This window comes from Pipistrellus hanaki, assembly GCF_964339955.1.
Source record: "Pipistrellus hanaki genome assembly, chromosome: 6".
In the NCBI taxonomy this organism is placed as follows: domain Eukaryota; kingdom Metazoa; phylum Chordata; class Mammalia; order Chiroptera; family Vespertilionidae; genus Pipistrellus; species Pipistrellus hanaki.
Genome location: NC_140508.1, coordinates 22,919,048 through 22,939,636, shown reverse-complemented (window position 1 = coordinate 22,939,636; position 20,589 = coordinate 22,919,048). Strand labels below are relative to the sequence as shown.

Below are 20,589 nucleotides of genomic sequence, written 5' to 3'. Positions count from 1 at the left end.
TTACAAATTCTTCTCCATAATTACAAGTGACCTTATTACAATTGATATCTGATAGTCTGATCCCAGACATCATTCTCATCTTCCTCCCTCACCTACCCACTCAATTGCTTTTTCTTGCACCAGGATGAAGTCCAGACTTCTTACCTTGGCCTTGGCCTACAAGGCCCTGCAGGATCTGATCCAGCCCTGACTTGCTGAGCTCACCTCTATCTTGCTCACTGAACTTGAGCCCTCTGACATTCCTAAAACTCACTAAGCTGATTCCCCACTTGAATCTTGAACACATCCTGTTTCCTGTGCTCAGAACATGCTCTACCTCATTCTTTACATGGCTGACTCTTTATCCCTCAGGCCTTAGACTTTCCCTTACCAACCAGTCTAAACAGGTTCTTGTGTTATGCTCATTCATAGAACCATGTTTTTTTCCTGCCATGACACTTATCACAGTTCTTCACTTTTTATTCATTTGTTTTTATAGGCAATCTGAATTCCTTCCTCCCTCAATTATAATCTTTATCTCTTTTGTGTTTGCTGCTATATACACAGCCCTAAGCAGAGTTTTTTTTTTAGTAGGTACTCCATATATCATTGTTAATGTTGAATGATTAAAATATCTCCATGATCTTTCAAAACCTTAATTTGCTCAGTTTAAAAATACTCATAATGCCCTGGCCAGTGTTTTGAGCATCCAACTGTGCACTGAAAGGTCTCAGATTCAATTTCTAGTCAAGGGCACATACCTGGGTTGCAGGTTCGATCCCAGCCTCAGTCAGGACTTGAGTGGGAGGCAATCAATGTGTCTTATATTTTCTCTTTCTTTCTCCCATCCATTTCACTCTCTCTAAAAATTAGTGGAAAAATATCCTCAGGTGAGGATCAACAACAACAAAACACACAACACATAATAATTCTTACCTGTAAAGTTATTATGTGAATTAAACAAGATTAAAATATATAAAACACTTAGCACTATTCTTGACAGAGTCCTCATCAAATGGAGCAGCAGCAGCAGCAGGATCACCAGACTTCTAGGAAGCCCACTGTATGTGTAAGGCATTGTTAAGGTTTACACAACGTAGTTTTTTTTAAAAAAAATTCTGTTAAAATTTTGTTTATCTACTCGTTACAATAAAAAAAATATTGTTGGTCCTCATTTCTATGAAATTAAAATGTGGAATTCCAGCAGTGGTTCCATACATTTTAATGGAACATTGATATGAACTAGCCTCAGCCTTGTAATGTCCCAGTTATCAGAGCTATGCTATACTCACAGAAGGGTAATTACTTTGGGTAGTAATTTCCTAGACTGCCCCCTCTGCACTCTGGCCAGCTGGCATTGCAAAGGAAGCCCTGCTTTTATGTGTACACACAATCAGTCTGTAAAATCCCATTATCCCCAACTTCCACACCCCTGTGGCTACATGCTTCCCTTTGAAGCCTGTTAAAGAAGGAAAAAACCTTTCAAGGCAGCACTAAGGTTTACTTCTAATCTCATTTCACTCAAATAATGTAAAAATGAGATGGGGGGGGGTGTAAGAAGTGGGAGGGGTCCATAATGTGATTTACTTGCCCCTTCACCTGCAATCCTATGATACTTGTGGGAAAGCTTGTAAAAATTGGGGTGGGTGGATAGAATACTTCTTCAGTGTGTATTTTGAGATAAATTTGGATTTAATTATGTTTTGATGTTCAAACAATAGAGCAGGTTGATTTGGTTATTCTAGTTCTTTTTCTTTCATCTGTTCAGAATGTCTATACTATTTAATAGGAGTTTCTACCAACCTCTCATGACCAACATTCTTTTTTTTTTTTTTTTTTTAAGTGTGATCGTCTGTTGGAATCCTAGGTTCAATGCCCTCCTCTGTGCTCCTTTTCTGTTCTGTGTCTGTATCTAAAGGTTTGACCTCCTTTTTGGCCATCTCCTAACTGCTTCCACTGAAACCATTGCAATTCTTTACCTTTGGGTTCCAGTTCCCCATACAAGGAGCATTTTTCTTTTCTTTTCTTTAAAAAAAAATTATATATATATATATATATATATATATATATATATATATATATATATATATATATATATAAAATTGATTTTTTACAAATAGGAAGAGAAAGGGAAAGAGAGTTAGAAACATCGACCAGCTGCCTCCTGCACACCCTCCACCGGGGATGTGTCCGCAACCAAGGTACATGCCCTTGATCGCAATCGAACCTGGGACCCTTGAGTCCCCAGGCCAACGCTCTATCCACTGAGCCAAACCGGCTTTGGCAAGGAGCATTTTTCTTAACATCCTTTCCACCACCTAGAATTAATTGACATCAGTTCCCTGAGAATGACCCCTCCCTGCTACCTGTTGCATCTCTTGTTGTAACTATTTGGTGAAACTAGGGGAGGGAAGAAGGAGTTTCAAATAAAATTTTCCTGCCCCTGAAAGACCACTTTCCTGACTGTGATTCCATCACCATTATTCACAAGCCTTACGTTGGAAGTGAATATTTTACATCAGTGTCACCTGATATCACACTGTCTTCCTCCTCTTAATCTCTGGGACATTTTCTGATCTTCCCTAGGACCGGTTTTAGAGATCTCACCACCATACCAACCTTTTCCAACTCTCTGACTGATTTTGCAGTCCTTGCTAGTGACCCTTTCAAAACTGTAGGTTGTCAGACACACTTCAGTTATCTAGAGTCACAGCCATGACTTGGCCCACACCTCTGTGAAATATGCTCCTACCCTCACTGTAGGTTCCTCTTTCTGTTTACCCCATCTTATTCCTGTGGTCAACAAATATGCCTTCTGGAATTCACTTCCTTTTTATCTATCTTGATCCTTCACACAACTCACCAAGATTCCTTCACCCTCTAAACTTGTTAGAGTCCTAATCATTATTTTTGGTTTCTTTATCTCCCATTATCCTGTCAACATCCTGAAGACTTTTACCTTATTGCTTTGCTGACACTGAATTCAAAATCCACGTAGATCTCCTTTTTTTCCATATTAAGCAGTGTCTTCTTCCCAGTCTATATTTCTGACTGCATTTTAAAAATATATTTTTATTGTTTTCAGAGAGGAAGGGAGGGAGAGAGAGAGAGAGAGAGAGAGAGAGAGAGAGAGAGAGAGAGAGAGAGAGAAAAAGAGAGAGAGAGAGAGAAATATCAATAATGAGAGAGAATCATTGATAAGCTGCCACCTGCAGGCCCCTCACTGGGGATCAAGCCCACAATCTGGGCATGTGCCCTGACTGAGAATCAAACCGTGAACTCCTGGGTCATAGGTGGATGCTCAATCCCTGAGCTATGCCAGGCAGGCCTGACTGCATTTTTTTACTTCCTCCTTTCTTAATATTTTTAGTTCCCCGATTTCATATCTTCTTCTCGTGATTCTTCCTCCTTTGTGGACCCCCTCCTATTGTTTTGCTTTAGTTTTTGGACTCTTCTTCCCTCTTCTATCCTTACAAAGGGTACCTTTGACTCATTTATTTTCTTTCTCTCTGCCCACTTTCTGTTGGTGATCTCATCCAACCTCTCGATTTTGATAATAACCTGCTAGGAATGAATTCTTTTCCTGATGCTGAGGATCTGTCCCAGACATTCATTCCAACTTCCTATAGACATTTCCAGAGAAATACCATAAAAATATGTTAAATCCAAGACAATTACAATTTATTATCTAAACTGAGTCACTATGAAAGTTTAAATAGGGCAATGTTAATAGTTAGCCAGTATAAATCTGTACTGTGCATATGGTCACATATTCACACCTACTGTGTACAAAAATACTCTGAAATTTGCTTTTCTAGTGTTTTCTATCATTAATTGCTTCATCAGCATTCTTTTTACGTGAGCTGAAAGTCATCTTCAAATCTTTAATTCTTATTCTTTCCTCAATTTCCAATTTCTAGGAGTTCTACCTTCCCTGTATCTTTTGAATTACATTAAAAAATAAACAAACCTATTTCCCCCTGCTTAGGCCATTATTGCTGCTTGCCTGGAATACTGTATAGGCTTCTAACTTGTCTTCTTACTTCCAGATAACTTCTCATTCATCCTTCGTGTAGTATTCTTTATTTCTACTAAATATCCCTCGAGTATACTGATTGTTTATACACAAGCCATATAATATCATGCAGACTTCTCAATATGAAATTCAATACATTACAAAGCCTGACATAAAAATAAAACAAAAACAATTAGTGGTCTTCAGACTCATTAGAATCATCTTTGGAATTAAAAAAAAACGTCATTAAATGATGAACCTTACTTAACCTGGGAGATTTAAATTTGGTAGTTCTGTTCTGAGGGCTGGTTATCTTAATAAAGCTCCCCAAGTGATCCTGACCAATGCCGCTGAAAAATCATTGCCCTATTTTCCTGTCTCCATGACTTGATTACCATTTTCACTCCATAGCCAGTATCTTCTTTTCTTCCTTTTAAAAAATACATTTTTTATTAATTTCAGAGAGGAAGGGAGAGGGAGAGATATATAAAATCATCAGCGATGAGAGAAACATTGATTGGCTAACTCTTGCATGCCCCTCACTGGGGATCAAGCCTGAAAGCTGGGCACCAGAAATCAAACTGTGACCTCCTGGTTCATAGGTCGATCATCAACCACTGAGCAATACTGGCCAGGTAGTATCTGTTTTTCTTGCTTTCTCTTTCAATACATCTTGCTTTTATATCTTCCAATACCCATCCCTAATTTTACCTCCTTCATGAAGTCTTCCTTGTTCATCCAAGCAGATGTAATTATTTCTTCTATACTGCAGTCACAGTAAACTTTCATTAGATTATATTTATATCTAACAACCTCTACACAATACCATTCTTAAAGGCAAGGTTTCGTTATTTATAATATAGAAACCACTCAGTGAAGGTCATTGGCTATCGGGATTATTGGTAGATACATTCTACACTCTCAGAATAAGCATGAGTTATATTTTGCAAATTTAACCAACATCCAAAAGCATAAAGTGCAGAAGCTTTAATTCCAGAACTATGCTAAATTAAGCTTTGCTAATCATGCTAAGTAGGAGAAAGGAATTAAAATTTTAAATGCCTCTACTGTTTTCAGCAGAAGATGAGCTAATATTAAATATAGCGGTGGATTGATTCTTTTAACTCCCACACTTCAGGTGTTGTAAAGCATGTGGGTCTCTTTGGATTCCTCATAAAAACTGTCACATTGGCATGTGACTTTACCATATGCTTTAGTCAGAAACTGTAGTTAGTAAAGCAGAGTTTTTCAGTAGTTCCTTTGTCACAGGGGAATACTTTTACTAACTCAGACTTGTTGAAATATAGAGCGCAGTGTCATTTTAATAGGGAATCAGAGTGTAAGCACAGTGATTTAATGTGGTTACTAGAGGCTGCAACCAAAAACAATTTCTGATTTTTGTCAAACAATCAGCAAGGGAGTGCTTTTTACCTCTTTTTTTTTTTTTTTTTTTGGTGTGTGTGTGTGTGTGTGTGACTTCACCAGTTGTGTTCCTGTTAAATCTTTATACTCAGGATTCGATATTTTCACTACATTTTGTGTTAGTTTTGTGTTAGTATCTGATCAATAAAAATTGTGGCTATTTCATTTGGGATATATGAAAATGTATCTGTAATTAATTTAGTGCCCTTTAAGTTGATTTGTGGTTTTGTTCTATTGAAAGGATATCTATTTTTTCAGCAAAGCATTTGGATTTGGATTTTGTAGCAAGCCTAGTTAAAGAATAAAGGTTTAACCTCTCTGGTACAAGACATGGTTCTGGTTTATCCCGGGCAAAATTATTAAATTCACAGGAAGACAAAATTTTCCAGATATATTAACTGGAAAATAGTCAATATAATCTCTGGCTTTTGGCTTTTTATAAACTCGTAGGTTAATAGGGACTTTATGGAACCATCTAGCTCTATCCCTGACTTCAGTCAGGACTGCATCTAAACTACTCAAAAACCTCTGAAAGCAAAGTCAAATTTCCTTCAGAAAATATTTCCTATATTTAAAGTTAATCACATTTATTTTTGTGACGTTATTCCTAGAAAACAGCTGACACCCATAACAAGAATCAAAAGAGAAAATATTGGGAAACATTTGAAGATGGCAAATGAATAATGAATGATGGTACTTAGGCAGCAGAGAGATTCGTTAGCAGAGTAAGAAAGAGCAATATCTAGCAAAACCCTGGGAACACCTGGCTAACTTTTCTTGACCCAAATAGTAGTAACTTACAATTTGTTCAACATTTGTACAGTTTCCATGCATATCACCTCACTTAATCCTTACAGCAACCCTGTGAGGTGGGTGCTATTAATAACCCCATTTTATAGATAAGGAAACTAAGCTAAGAAGAATAAATGGTTTATATTTAAGTACATACCTGGTAAGTGGTACATCTGAGATTTCAAGTCCTCTGATGCCAAACCACAGTACCAACGCTATTTTAAAAAATAGTAATTTTTCAAAGAACACCTTAAAAAGTGTCTGCCAAGACAATGGCAGCAGGGTACAAACCAGAAAGGTCACAAAACCTCTCCTGAAGTTTTCCATCAATGGATTGAATAAGCAAAGAATTTCAAAAGTCTGTCAGGAAATTAATTTATGCATGAAACACTGAACTCTTTAAAGTAAAATGATACACAAGCTCAAGATACTGCTATTTTTCTTTTTTATTTGTAGCCAATGTTTTATTTTTATGCCTAGAAAAATACATGGGGGTACTTAGACTGATGTGCTGGGCAATTTGATACTTTAGTGATAGTAACATAATCCCGAAAAAGCAAGCACAACTATTTTGTACTTTTTTTGTTTTATTCAGCAATAAGACCATAATTTTTCATATTTAAGGAAGTATGAAAAATTTGTCAAATTTTAGAAGCTGAATACATGTAGCGTTGGATCAAGGCACATACAAGACTGGCCAAAGGGCGTACAATGCACTTTGGTTTTTTTGTTGGGAAAAAAAAATCATGGCAACAGAAAATGATGTGGTTTTTAAACAAGTAATAGCTCACAATTCAGTAGGAAGCTAGAAAGAAATGTTACAAGTTCATTACCAGTATGTAATATCTGGAAAACAGTGATAGTAATGGGCAGTAATCTTGATTGTTGTGAAAGTAAATTGAACATTTATGTACAGTGTCAAAACATTTCACTTAAACAGAATCTAAGTTTGATTTATAGTATTTATTTTTCTTTTAAATGCTCACTTATTTAAAGTACTACTTTCTCTGCAGTGTTGAGGGGAATTTCTTATTGTTATGCTACCTTTTTAATATGTATAAGGTTTGTTTGACATCCTTTGTAATAAAAAAACATTATAAACACTAACAATTATATCTTTAGAGTTCACTTTTCAAAAATGAGAATGGTATAGGCAAAACCAAAATGCAATTCTGATATCTGTGTTCACTATGCTATTCAAGTTTAAGTTCTTATGTTTTTCTAAGTACAAGTTTTTCCCCCAACTTGGAGACATGCTTACTTGATTGTTTTTGTGAAGTCCTTTATTCTCAAAGTGTTGTTAATAACAGACCTCACACTCCTTTTAAGCCAGCTGATGTATTCAGTTCAGAAGATATACTTGCTTTCTTAAGGATATCTAGTTTCCTTAGACTGAAAATGGAGATATGCAGCAAGTTTGATATTGCCCATTACTTCACATATTTTTGATTTATTGAAAACAACTGGGATAATACAAATTTAATAATTGGAACATTAATTCATAAATATTTTTTGAAATTTAATTTTTCTCATTCAGCCAGGTATTATTTTTTTTACATTTTATTAATACCAAAGTGAAAAATGGCCTGTGCTTATACTACAAGGATCTCATGTGAATGCAGTCCTGATTGTTCAACACAGCAAGAAAATTCACTTTCACAGTCAACAAGTCATCTTACTCAGTAGAACACAAAGTAAATGGTTTATAACTTCAATATTTGCAAGGAAAATACAGTACAAATTACTAAAAAATACTAAAATATAGAATTGTGTTCAGGCATCTCCACTACATCAATCGCAGCAGTCACCTGAAATTTGAAACTTTTAATAAAAAGTTCTTAAATATAAATTATATGGCAAATGTACAGTACATTGCTTTTTTTTTCAGTCTCTTTTTCCAGTGTTTTGCAGTAGAACAGGGTTCCTACCATCACCTCCCTTAGGTTGTAAAAAACCCGAGACATAGTCTGCTGTGAGTCCTCCAGCATCATGAGTGTGAGTGGTCTGAGTCTGGGATACCACTGTCTCTGTAGCTTCGGTTACTACTGCTTTCACTGTGATTGTTTTTGTACAGATTCATTCCATTGGGAGGAAATATGGTATGTATTACAAATTCCTCCTTTGAGATCTGTTCATTGCTTATTGGCAACATTTGAAAAGAAGTCTCCCTGATTTCCAGGATGGAGTTGTCCTTCTTAGTGCCAGCTTCCGCATAGTCATCCTTCCTTCGCCTCCCTTTGCTGTATGCACAGTTCCTCGAGAAGAGCGACCCGTTCCTATGAACATACCAGCACACTAAAGCAAGAAGGGCAATGGTCACCAGAGCCACAGCCCCACCAATAATGGCAGCCAGTGGCCAACTGGGGTTTTTGTAAGGTTCTTTCTCTTGCTCTCGATTCAGGGTGGTCGTAGGGTTGTACATTCGAAGGGGTGCAGTTTCAGTCTCAATACAAACAGGAGTTTCATCAAACAGGTAGAGGTTACTGGTTTCCATGGGAACCAGGCAGACGCGATAGGGTGAATCCGGCTCCAGGGCCGTGACCAGGTATTCACTGCGTTCCCCTGTTACAATGGTTTCCGTTATAGATCCAAACGCTGGGCTGTGGCCCAGTTTGAGCCAGCTGAGTCTCAAAGCTGTCATAGGGAGGACAAGTTTCCAAGAGATATGAATGGTGTCAGCGGTGACAGCTTTCACAGTAATTACAATGGTCTTTCTCGCTGGACTCCCCGTGGTTCGTTGATCCTTAATGAGCTTGGGGCTCTTCATGTCGGGTTGTTTGGTCACTGGAGCAGGCCACTGTCCTTGGGCAGGATACACCGTGTTGGGTATTGCCGTGGTTACCTGGACGGTGCTCGCCACTGCACGGTCCTTACAATCAAACAGTTCTGCATTGAGGTCCTTGATAGCCATCCCCCGCACTTTTTCTGGGGCTTGGCACATGAGCCCGCGCACATTGACCTTCACAGGCAGTGACTGTAACCAGTCCCGCACCCATTTCATCTTGCACCCACAGTACCACGGGTTGTTGCGAAGAATCAGTTGGGTTATGTTGTCCAAGTCATCAAAGATACCCTGAGGTAAATTACTTAGGTTATTGTTGGACATATCAAGTCGATACAGCTGCCTTAGATAAGAGAAAGCATTCGGGGGCACCCGGTTGATGTGGTTATCTTGAAGGTACAGCCTCCTCAGGTTGGAACCTGGAAGGTTTACTGGCGCAGCGGTCAGGGAATTCCGCACCAGTGACAGTTCTGTTAAGTTGACTAGGTTGAAGAACACTTTATCCCCTAAGCCATGGTTGTTCAACAGGTTTCCATCCAAAACCAGGCGTTTTAAGCTGGTGAGACCTTGAAGAGATGGTGATGAGATGGTGGATATGCGATTATCATCCAAGCGTAGTTCTTCTATCGTCCTGGGCAAACCCCAGGGGATTGTGCTAAGGTGATTACGGGACAGGAAAAGCAGTCGGAGATAGTTACTGTCTCGGAATGCCCCCTCTTCGATGCTCACAGCAGAGACGGAGTTATCATCTAAATGCAATTCTTCCAGATAGGGAATTTTAGAAAGTGAGTCATAAGTGATGGTCCTTATGTTATTTTCTTGCAAATGTAATTCTTTTACGTACTTTGGTAGGTTGGTAGGAAATTCATCCAAACTGTTGCGATATAGGTATATTCTTTCTACTTTCTGCAACTTTTTCAAATCTGAAGGGATCCCAGCATTGTTTATTTGGTTGTTCTGCAGGTAGAGAGTGGTAGCATCCTCTGGTATTCCTATTGGAATGGATGTCAGAGAGCGATCATTACAGTAAATGAAACCCGCATCACAGCGGCACGTGGTTGGGCAGGATTTAGCCATAACTGAAAGAGGTGCCACCTGAAGGATCAGCCCAATGTTAGTCCCAATGAGGAAGATGCTCCAGGCTGGGCTGATCATGGTCAGCAGTGTTGAGGTCTTTAGACCAGGTAGCTTCAGAGCCCTGCAATGCAGTGAGTTAAAAAAAAAAAAAAAAAAAAAAGACAGAAAGCAATCAGATCAGCATACTTCAGATTATATTCAAAATAGATGTGGAAATTAAAATATCTATAATCACTTCTAATATTTTAAATTTTTTTTGCATGCGTAGGATTTTGTGGGGCTTTTTTTGCTACCTAACAAACAATGAACACAATCATATAACCTCGCTATCTTAAATGTTTCCGATATTTATTAAGAAGTATCATGTCCCAAACCCATTTGGTTTGAAATGTTAAATATAATTAAAGTTTTGCTGAATATTTGAAAGCATTTTCATTTGATATCAATTCTGTAGCCAGTCACTGACCAGGCTGATCAAATATTTATGTTTTTCTTAATATTCAGAATGAACTTACACATAATAATATAATTTGTTTCATTTAAAGATAATAATGTTACTGTTTTTAAAAACCAATTTTTGGTCTACTTTTTGTGAAGTTGACTGTACAGGAATAGAAAAGTGTAGTAAAAAAAATCAATTCTTTTACTATTTAAGAATAGGTACACACCTTTTGAGATCTTGAATCCCAGTATAGCTAATTGTTTGCTTTCATTACTTATGTTATTTCTTTTTCTTTTATTATTTTATTAAACATTGTTAGATTGGTATTTCTAGCAAGAAAAGCAGAAGAAATCTCCACCTACTTTAGGGAAAGAATGAATTACATAGCTAATGCATCCAACTAATGAAATTCCATGTCATGTTACACTAAGTCTTGCCATTGTTCCCACTTTGTTATATGTTTTGTACTACATGGTTTAATGGCTTTGTGCACTTTTTTTCATTATATTTTATCTCATAATATGTTTTCACAATGCATTTATCTTTCTTCAAGTTCTAATCTAGATTATGATTCAACGTTCTCAATTGGCTGGAGAATTATAGGTTCAGACTGATCTATTGTGTAATATAATTTCTTCTGTACATTTAGCTATCAATTGGCCTTTATAATTTCAGGCATGAACATAAAAGACTTCCTACCTTATTGAACGATGTGAGTAAATTTTGCGTGAGTGAAAAATCCAATGCACATATATTGTTTTCCTGGTGAGGGGATGGGACTTATAAACTCTTGTTTAGTCCTTGGAAATGCTCTTCACTGTTTATTCAAGTAATCCTATGACGCACACACCTCCAGATCAGGCTTGCTGTTGTCAATGAACATTCCAGCTGTGGTTCAGCATGGTGGGCAAGCTCATTAAAGTGGGGGCCAGAAACAATTCAGCTTCCTGTTACCATGTAGAACACATGGCTTCCTATGTATTTTTTTTTTCTTTCTGATAGAGTTTCTGTGTGAAGGTTTCTTTTGTGTAGCTTAATTCCCTTAGTGGAAACTGCTTTCTTTGAAATTCTTATTGGCTCTTCTGTGCAATGTGTTCAGAGATAGTAACTTCAGATCCTCATGAAGAAAGCCATTCATGATGCTAAGGCCTGTATAGTAATAGGTTTTTCAGGCAGTTACCCCCCACCTTTATTCCCATCCAGGGTTATCCAAGTATAAACTTTGTACAGTAGCTACATCCTGAGGTATGATTACCTGCTGTGAAATAGCAATTTCCAGCTTTTGCTTCTTGCTGCTTTCTTAGAATATCTGGTGTAGTCACGTTATGCAAGAACAGGTATTCTTTTTTAGGAGGTAAAGGAAACTTAATTCAAATATTCTTCATGGAAAAGAAAAAAGAAGCATAATAGATTTCCTTTATATTTCTCTTCCTTAAAACACACTGGGTCTGAGCATCTCCTGTGAAAGTAAAATGTTTTAATGAACTTCTAATAATGAACTTTAACATATTAGAGAGAATTCCTAGAAATTTAACTTTAATTTTTCCTTTAAGCAAAACACCTTTTATCACAGTAGTTAGTGAAAAGGGATAAGATGAGCTCTTTGTTTTTTACTTCCCATTTTATTATATCAATAAAGAGATGAAGTTGAGATTGTCACCAAAGAGATACTTTGTTAACTGTTCATTAATGTCACTTTGAATTAAACACAGAGCAAAGTTTCATTTAAGAGGCTGTAAGCCCCTTCCATGGCTTTGGAATTCAGGTCAGGCCAATCTTTGAGAGTTCACTTTTAAATCTTAAATATAAAATGACATAAAAAAAAATTATATGTCAAAGAGGTGAGTAAATACAAAACAAGGATTTTTTTTTTTTTTTTTTTTTTTTTTTTTTTTTTTACAGAAACACCATGGTGACTTTTTAAACATTTCTGGACATGGTTTTACAAAATTATACAATCCACAACTTGAAGAGCTGAAAAAAGTTTACTTTAGACACTTTTCTTTTGATTTGCTCAACGCCCTGTTTCATTCTTCCCGTGGGCCTCAGTTGTCCCAAGTGCAGAATGTACACTCCATCACCTTCCTCCTTGGAGGGGTTTTTGAGGTGATGATCTTAAAACTCCAGTTATCAGGTTTTCTTGGCCAAAAGTCATAATTTGCTTTTCAGGAGAATATAATTTTATTTTAGCAAATGGGAAAACTCTGTGTTTGGAGTAGAAAGGACAGTATTTCCATCAGTATCCTTGGAATGAACATTAGGAAAGCATATCAGACCTGACAAGGCTTTTCTCTCTAGGTTCCAATATGGACAGGCCAAATTCCAACAAGGGTATTTTTCATTTCTGAAACAAGACTGAAGACTTGACCTAAGAGATTGCTGATTTTAATGATGACTGCTTTGTCCATTACCTAATATACATGAAGTGGTGTGTTTTTGTTGTTGTTGTTTTTTGTTTTTGGTGGATGGGGGAGGTGGGTAGGATCAGTGTCTGTAATCCAAGGTTATCTGTTCAGTGGCTTTCTGTATATTTAGGGAACATCTGAGTATCATGGAAATATTTGACCCTGAAATTAAGGAAAAAAAGCAGAAGCAATTTGCTTCTTCCCCTGTAATTACCTAGCATCCAACCAGGATAGCATCTGCTCCAGAATTCAAACATGACTGAAAGTGGATGTTAAACAAGGCCAAATTTTGTGTTTCTGGTTGTTTTGGAAAATTTAGTTTATTTTAATTTGTTATCAGAAACCAATGCTACCATCAACTGCATTAACAAAAGAAAACTTGAAACAGTTGCAGATAAATTTATTTTTTAGGCAACATAAAACAAAAATAGCAGTTAGCAGTTGGCTAAAGTAGTCTCCAGTGGGTATTGCAATGTGCCCACAGAGGAATGTTTAAATGATTTATGGTTTAATGTGAAGTTTTACTGTAATAACTTCAAGGCTCTGCTCATTATTATTATTGAATTTCTACAGTGCATTTTTCTTTTTTTGAAAACTGTTGCTTTTTCAGTATGTGAAAATGGAAAACCAAAATGTTGAAATTATAATGAAAAAGTTACTTTAAAAAGTTTCTGCTGTAAATGTTTTATAAGCTTGAAAATTATATAAAGTATAAAATAATTTGGTTAATTTAAGCTTAGGAAAACAATTACTTTTGTTAAATTGAATTAGAAACTTATTAAAAAACAATATAAACATCTTAAGTGAGAACCTGCTTAAAATGTTACCAATAATCAGGCATTTCTCATACTCGAGTACATACTCGAGAAGATGAAGCTGATGAATGGAGATTTTTAAATTGTTGATTGTTAGAGTCAGGTCAGCCACAATTATGTCTAAGGTGATAATTAATGATAATCAGAGTAAATGATTATATCTATCTATAGATATTTCACCAAATCAAGCTCTAAGAAAAATATACATATTGATTGATTGACTTACACATTCTTAGCATACAAAAAGGAAAAATCATCCTAAATGGTGTGAACAGAAGGAAGACTAATGTGTTTATATTCCCTGTTTTACAATGTGAAGCTGCTCCCTCTGCTCCGTTTGATATGTAAACTTATGCTGCCATTAATACAACAGTGGTAATAATGTGGGATTAATGGAAAGCCTTAAATCTCATTAAATTCTTGGAAAATGCCATTCTCTTCTCCCCTAAACTGCATTAAAACAAAAAGCAAAAACATCAAACAGGCTTCTCTGGAGAGAAGGATACTCTTTCAGACATGAAGATTCCCTCCCTGATCCCTATTCCCTTTACTTGAGCTCAAAACAGTTCAATTCATGTTTGATTTTTTTTTTTTTTTTTTTTTTACATCTTCTCCTTCCCTTTTATATTTGAAACTATAGTGCTAACCAGCTTTTGCACATCAAAGGCTGTAAAGATCTCTCCACCCAAAACAAGCAATCCTGTCCCCAAGCTTAGACTTCCCTCTCTCTGTCCTGGCTCTACACATTCACCCCCATGGAGACATATAGGTGAATGTGAATGATGAAAGGAAAAATGACCCCCACCGGCATGGACACTGTGGCCCAGGTTTCCACAACGTGGACTTCAGAGCCTTTACGTCCGTCTGCGTAGGCTTGAAAGAGGCCATTACTTCTGAACAACAACAACAACAAAAAAGACCTTTTAGGAAAAAAATATTGTTAATGGGGTAATTTGGGAAAAAGTATAAATGGAGACCTGGCTACTTAAAGAGATGTTTCAAAATTATTTTTAAGTGGAATTAATAATTTAGTATGTTGTATTTAAAGCTGCAGCAAAAAGAAGAAAAACATAATCACTTCACTGGTAAATCAAATTTTTAATAGGGATCTTTTTTTTATTCAGTTATTTTTATAAATAAAAATTGTGGAGTTTTTTTTTTTCTAAATTGCATTTATAATGTAATCATCAAGTCTGAAAAAAACTCCAATTTATTTTCATGATAAACATAATAAAGTAAGTAAATAGATAAGCATGCTATCATTTTTAGATATTTTATGAAAATTAATTTAAGAAGTTGAATCTGAGTAGAAAACTGGTATTTAAATAAAATCAAGAAATTGGGGCAATCTAGATGTTAATGTGATTCCTTCTCATTTCCTCTGCAAGATTTTGAAGGTGGGAATGTATGAGATGAGAAGGTATTTTCTTGTGTTTTTTATTTTCACTTAGAAGATGAAGGTTATATTATATATTGATATTGCTAACTCCCTAAATCCTTTATTTGCCACCTTTGATTTAAATTGATTTTTATTTGACATCATTGCATATTTTAAAATATCTTAAAGCAAGTATAGTTTTGAGATAGTTTATTTTAATGATTTGCTGCAGATAATGATTTCCTAATGCTGACAATTTTTAAAAATATTAAATCTAAAAGTAGAATGGCATGTAGAACTTTTAATCCAAGTTAACTGCATTATTATTTTGAGTAAAAACCTTGAGATTGAGGAAAAACCACATGCTTAATCAAATTTATCTAAGTCTGCAAATATTTCTAGGTAAATTGGATTTTACACAATGGTAATCTAGAGTATTAGGAAAGCAGTTTACTTATGAAGGCTTAAATTGCTGCTAGCAAAAGCACAACAAAATTATCAACCTGCGAATGCTAAGTCTTTATAAGGACATGGTATTTCACATAAACTACATATATGGTTAAACTGACAAACTGGAGAACATCAGGGTAGTTGATAGTGACAGCAAAATGCTTTCTAAGCAGCCTGTCTGGTAGTTAAATTTTCCACGATCATCAGATTTCAGGAAAGTTCCAATTCTTTTGTTTAATGCCAAGCAAGCAGAAGGACTTCTAACTCTCCTCATGAGAGTCATGAAGTCTGAAGGGTTTGCTGAGAGCCAGAGAAGCAAGTGTGCCTTTTCAGACGTTGGTTTTATCCAGGCTGCTTTCTAGCCTGAAGAAACTTGTTTTATTTATGAAGTATAGGGATAAACGTTCCTAATCAAAGGATTTTCACTTCGCCTTTTATGTTACTGATTCTTTCCCCCAACTGGTTTGTGATAAATGATGTCTAATTCTGCTTCATGTATTTTGGCTTGTGAAGTTAAATGTTGCCTCCTCAAAACCAAAAGGCACGCTGGGATGTTATCTTCCGTCAGAGGGAATGCTGCTCCCTTTATGATATTAAAGCCAGACTAAATAAATTGGAGGACTAAGACTCCTAAGATTGAAAAAGACAATGATTTAGAGAGTGGTAAAGGTGAGCAGTAGAGACCTGGGGCAGAGGACGTGCTCTAAGTTTGCATTGACTTTGAGCAACTGCAATTAAAACCATGCTTGCTTTTGTTAAGCAAATGTTTTCCCATTGCAAACTTGAAACTCCGTTTTCAGTGCTGTGAGTACAATTGGGTTGTTGTGCTTAAAATTTCTAATATTCAGATTTCCATACACTAGTGCAACAACTATTTGGCTCTACTGTGTGCCAAGCACGGTGCTGGCTGGTGAGAACATCCAAGATCATAAAGCACCTTGTTTTCTCATGTCAGAGTAGCGTGTTATTGATTTAAACCAAATGTAACAGGAAAAAAAAAATACAACACACACACACCAAACAAAACAGCAATGCATAAACTGATCAATCCACAGCCCAGCGGCACACTTTAAAAATGGTGTTTAACCAAATATGGTCTGTGGGTTTTCTTTTCAAAGTTGCCACGGTAACTTGTGCACATGGAAAGTGAAAGAATAAAGAACAAAAGCTGTCATTGTCTGTCAGTGTGAGAGCAATTTCTCCCTCCTCTCATTTAAGCACACTAATACCTGCAGCGAGCTTTTAATACACTCCTGACACCTGGTTTGGGGGCTCAGAAGGAGATCATGCATGCAAAACAAACGCAACTTTAGCTTCTGTTTAAATTATATTTCATTCATTTTCCTTTAAGATCTGTTTTCTCTGGTGTTCTTGTCGATAGACAAATCAAAATCCTCTTGGGTGTGATATAAACGTGGTTTTCAAAACTGTGTTTTAGTATGATGTTCTACCAAGTTTAGTGACGGGCTGATCTGCTTTCTGAAACTGGAACATGCTTTCTGAAATTATATTTCTATTTTGGTTCTTAAGAGAAAGAAGGGTTTTGTGGGTTTTTTTTTTCTTTCTCCCCAGAAGGCATTTACAAACCATCTCTCAGTTGGAAATTGGTTTGTTGACTTATAAGTTTTTGAAATGGTAGAAGGAGTTGAGAAACAGCCCTTTTTATGTTCTAAAGAGGAAAATGCAGTTTTGAGAATTAATATTGCTGAGAGATTTACTATAGAGTTTTTGCCCGCTGGGGGGTGGTACACGCTACCAGAACACTGCTTTCAGAAACCACAAGTCAGATGTGGGCTGCTGCCGGCCAGTTTTTCTCTGGTTTAATTACAACAAAGCCTCCCGTTGAGAAGAACAGTGAAGGCCTCTGGGGCAAAAGGTGGGGGGCAGGGGGTGGGGGTGAGAGGGAAAAGGAGAATGAGGGGGAAAAAGGAGGGAAGAAATTACAGCCTTTGAGAAATTTACTGCATTTTATTTTCCTCATTGATTTCATTTATGATGGTCTTCCTTTGACTTTCAACAATTATTTATAATGCTATTAAAATAAACTGGTTGAATCAAATAATATTTGGGGGGCTTTATACAGAATTTTTACGTTAGCTCTGGATCTTGCCATTAGTCACATTCTTTGTTTAGCAGCCCACCCACCTTTAAAAAGGGGAGGAAAGTTCAGATTAACTGAAATGGCAGTTTTAAACCAATTTTTTTTTAATTTAAAAAATGACTACATTCAATATTGGTATGAACATTGGCATATTAAAAATAAAAAGCAGAAAGAAGAGACGTTTACATGTTATTAAAACAAGGCAAGTTCTCTGCTACTGATTTTTGTGGGGTTTGAAATTATTGAAAACCATCCAGAAAGAGGAGGCAGCCTTAGGTTGCGTGGCCAAGAAAAGCACAGACAAACCTCTCTGCAGTGCTCTTGCATGTTTCAAGCTGATAATTGTATTTTTCATCTGGAGACACTGAGCTTTCATTAGGGTCTTGTGTCCCTAGGCGAGAGATGCTGAACATAATTGGAGTTTCTATTTGATTGGGCAATATAGTCTAGAGAAGAAACTGGGGTAAAGATAATTAATAGGTTGCTAACAAAGTCTGACAGCCACAAGATTTCAACCAAATTTATTTCACACCGCCTCATTTAGCTCTGAAAAAGTTTTGATAGAATTGGTAGCTCCTTAATTAACACTTGAAAGCCAGAGAAACATACCTTTTATTTTGCTGCCACATTCAGTTATGAGAAAATTTCTTACAGTTTTTCTTCTTCTGGTAAAAACTTTATTTGCTGCCCAATTATGTATTTCACAAATGTTAATGCTTAGGAAGTATTTATTTAATTGGACATTTTGAACCTAAGCATAATTGATTTAAAAGGTGTGTGTGTGGGGGGGGGGGGGGTGGCGGGTAGAGGAGCAGAGAAATGAAAAGCCCAATTAATGCACGATGGTTAGTATCAGACAGGAGCACAGTATTTATGAAATCATTATGTTTATTCATTTAATAATATCTTTGCTGATCCTTCAGCTTGATGTGTTTTGGAATCTCCGTATTTAAAAATTTATGATGTGACTTTTACTTAAGTACGTGCTATCATATTTTTTTGTAAGCTTGTTTTTCTATCTCAGGCTAATAAATGCATGTGTATGCATGTGTGTATATGTTGTGGTGCACACACATATATATTTGCAAACTAAATGCCATATCTCTAATCTAATCTTATAGATTAAAACCGTGATATATTAATATTAGTAGTAGTGATAATATTAATATTTTGTGTTACTTTTAAAAGATTAACTTCTTTACACATTTCAAAAGAGACAAGTATCAGTCATCTGTCACTTTGGGACAGCATTTTGATCATATCTGAAAACAAATTCATTCTTTATGTTTATGTTGGTCAGGACATGCTTATACAATTAGCGATAAAAGAAAGGCATTGCTACCACTGACTCACTTTTCTAGGGATTTTATTCATCTTGCTTCCTGCTAATGAAATAACACATGTGCCTTTTAGAGAAGATAGGCTTATTAAGAAAATTTGAAATAGCTCATTTTTAAAGCCATGTGAGAATTTGGTTCTACAATTGGCAAATATCAATGATAAATAAATAATTAAAAACATCCCCACTCCCCAATATTGAGAAAATACAGGCCTGTTGCACTCTTTACCTCAGTGCAACCATTTTGTTTCAGACCTAATTCATTGGGAAAAAAAAATTTTTTTTTAAAAGAAGATACATTTAACTACTTTTTGAAAGCTCTGTTGTATCAAAGTATTTCTTTCAATATAAAAAGATTTTCCTGTTATAAGTTGCAAGTGAATGGATCGTCTACGTACCTCATTTGGTGAGGGCTCTACTCATTTTCCCCCCACCACCCCAAACTCCTTGCATACATCAGGCATAGCTTCCAGACTCAGCTTTGTTAGTTTCCCGGAGTAGACTTTGCCAATTACCATGCTGGTCACATACTGCATTTGCCCAAGCGATGGGTTTTGGCTTTGTGCAGGAGAGGAGATAGGGTTTGGAAGCGAGTCACCCTCTCCTCCGAGTCGAATTAACTAGTTGAGATTTGCAAGCCTGAAATGCCCGAAGTGGCTCTGGCAGGATAGCAGTGCCAGCTTTAAAATCTAGGTGTAGCTGTGAATCCTTACAGAGGCTAAGAAGTCGCCAGGAGTAGCTCAGCTCGCGGTGAGCAAGATGTATGCTTTTCATGTACTGCGTACTCATGGGCTGAGAGATTATTGATTTCCTTTCACAGTTGTAAAAACAGCAATTGGTGATCATGCCACACATATAGTACACACCAAGTTAGCAAGACCTTTAGCTTTCCTTTCTGTGAAAAAAAAAAAATCTGCCTTGTATTCTTTGATATTTAACATTTAACTTTCCAATTTAATGCCCTCCAGAAGACTCTTTAAATAGTAACTGCAAGAGCCAGAACATAGCTGTGTATTATTATCTTATTTATTTTTATTTTTTTTACGAATGGAGGTTTTAAGTAACTTCTTGCATTTGGCTGTAATAGTCAAATTTTTTCCTTGCTGGCTGGCATGCACGCATATTGCTGGAACTGGGGAGAGAGTAAACATTTGGATTTGGATGCCTCGTGGTACCCAGTCATTTTTTTTTATAGAGAGCAAAAACCAAGCAAACTTTCTGGGACAATTATAAGTAAGAAAAAAAAAAAAAAAAGGGAAACACTTACCAGGAAGACGAGGAAAAGCAATTCCATATATACTGCCGCTGTCGCCGTGTAATTCCACTGACTGGGACCTGGATTGGTAACCCTCCCCCGCTCCCGAGCTCCGCGTCCAGTGCACACAAAGCCCAGGCGGCTGCAGGCTGAGCTGTCCTGCTTCGGAGCGCTCCTACACTGAGGAGTGAGCGAGGGAGAGCATTCCAGTCTACTGCTCCCAGCCCACCTCCAAGTCTGAAGTTAAAGCTTCACCTCGCAGTGGCTGAGGAAGGGGGTGATGTCATAGATGGGCAGGACTTAAATCGAGCCCTCGTTCAGTGAGGTAACTGGATGA

General features: G+C 36.7%; 2 protein-coding genes across 4 annotated transcripts in view; one reads left to right on the top strand and one right to left on the bottom strand.

Moving 5' to 3' along the window:
* Window positions 1-20,589, top strand: part of MACROD2 (mono-ADP ribosylhydrolase 2) — a 1,842,294-nt gene that overhangs the window by 252,130 nt on the left and 1,569,575 nt on the right. The window lies entirely within an intron of this gene.
* On the bottom strand, window positions 6,661-20,491 carry FLRT3 (fibronectin leucine rich transmembrane protein 3). Of its 3 annotated transcripts, none has more exons than XM_084887388.1 (3): window positions 20,265-20,491; window positions 11,765-11,968; window positions 6,661-10,188 (listed from the first exon to the last, which is right to left on the bottom strand). In XM_084887388.1, exon 3 carries the CDS (start codon window positions 10,143-10,145, stop codon window positions 8,196-8,198), a length of 1,950 nt encoding a protein of 649 aa, XP_084743514.1. In that variant the 5' UTR covers window positions 10,146-10,188; window positions 11,765-11,968; window positions 20,265-20,491; the 3' UTR covers window positions 6,661-8,195. The 3 variants fall into 3 exon arrangements, with proteins under 3 accessions (XP_084743514.1, XP_084743516.1, XP_084743515.1); XM_084887389.1 differs by having other exon boundaries at window positions 6,667-10,188; window positions 11,209-11,968; window positions 20,265-20,441; XM_084887390.1 differs by lacking the exon at window positions 11,765-11,968 and having other exon boundaries at window positions 20,265-20,475.